Here is an 892-nt window from a genome sequence, read left to right as displayed (position 1 = left end):
ATTGCTAAAGAGCGACCAATCGTCTCTTGAAACAACGAATTACATCTCGTTCCCCTTCTGCAGCCACTCTACTCGTCGGATGGGGCCTTCGGGTTATACTGTTAGTGTCTTCCTTTTTTGTCCTTATTCCTCTCTTCGTCCGCCTTGGAGCTGCTATCTTCCTTGGCCTGCGGCCTTTCTACACCCTACATTTCCCGCACCGTACGTTTCCTCTTCGCTCGCCACGAGTTCAGCGGGACGATGTATTCTCTCAACGCGTCTGCCGCTTCGTTCCAAGTCGAAAATTCCCTCTTTCCCCGGTTTGTCAATTCATCTCCTATTTCCTCTGGTAGTCCCGCGAGGAAGTACAGAACCAGATCTTGTTTAGGCACATCCTCTCCATTAGTTACTATATCCGAGAATGCGTTACTATACTCGTTGTAATCTCCATTCCACTCGTTTTCCTTCATCTGGAGTATCATGCTTTCCCGCGGTAGCCCACGGAACCTGTCGCAAAGTCTGGTGCGTACCAGGGCCAGTCCGTCATATCGATTCCTGATCGGATTACGAAATTCCACTGCTTAACGGCTCGGCCTGTTAAATATTTCCGTATCCGTAATCCCCATTGGTCCTCCGCGATCTTCATTTCTCGAAATTCCTGCTCCACCAGGCTCAGAAAGGTCCGCATATCGGGCCCGGCTTCAGTTCCTGCCATTTTCGTTCGGAACATTAGATCTTCCCCTGATTCACTCTGATTCCTCACATCTCCTCCGGTTCCTTCCCGATCGACCCTCATTTGTCAGAAGAAGTTGGCCATCTCCAACTTCCATGCCGTAGTCGGGTCCATGTTGCTATTCCTCCCCTTTGTGAGGGTCACCTTCCTTGTCTTTGGTCTTCGTGTCTCCGAAATTGT

At 50.1% G+C, this 892-nt stretch overlaps 1 protein-coding gene across 1 annotated transcript; it reads right to left on the bottom strand.

The window, feature by feature from the left end:
- Positions 1 to 185: 185 nt before the first annotated feature.
- On the bottom strand, positions 186 to 775 carry EMH_0000070 (uncharacterized protein; the record flags this gene model as incomplete). The annotated part of the gene is made up of 2 exons (XM_038022207.1): positions 186 to 534; positions 708 to 775. The coding sequence occupies 2 exons, from the start codon at positions 773 to 775 to the stop codon at positions 186 to 188; spliced, it is 417 nt and encodes a 138-aa protein (XP_037878061.1).
- Between the last annotated feature and the right edge of the window lie 117 nt (positions 776 to 892).

Source organism: Eimeria mitis, genomic scaffold (assembly GCF_000499745.2).
Source record: "Eimeria mitis Houghton genomic scaffold, Emh_scaff12079, whole genome shotgun sequence".
NCBI lineage: Eukaryota > Apicomplexa > Conoidasida > Eucoccidiorida > Eimeriidae > Eimeria > Eimeria mitis.
This window is presented reverse-complemented; position numbering and strand designations above follow the sequence as displayed.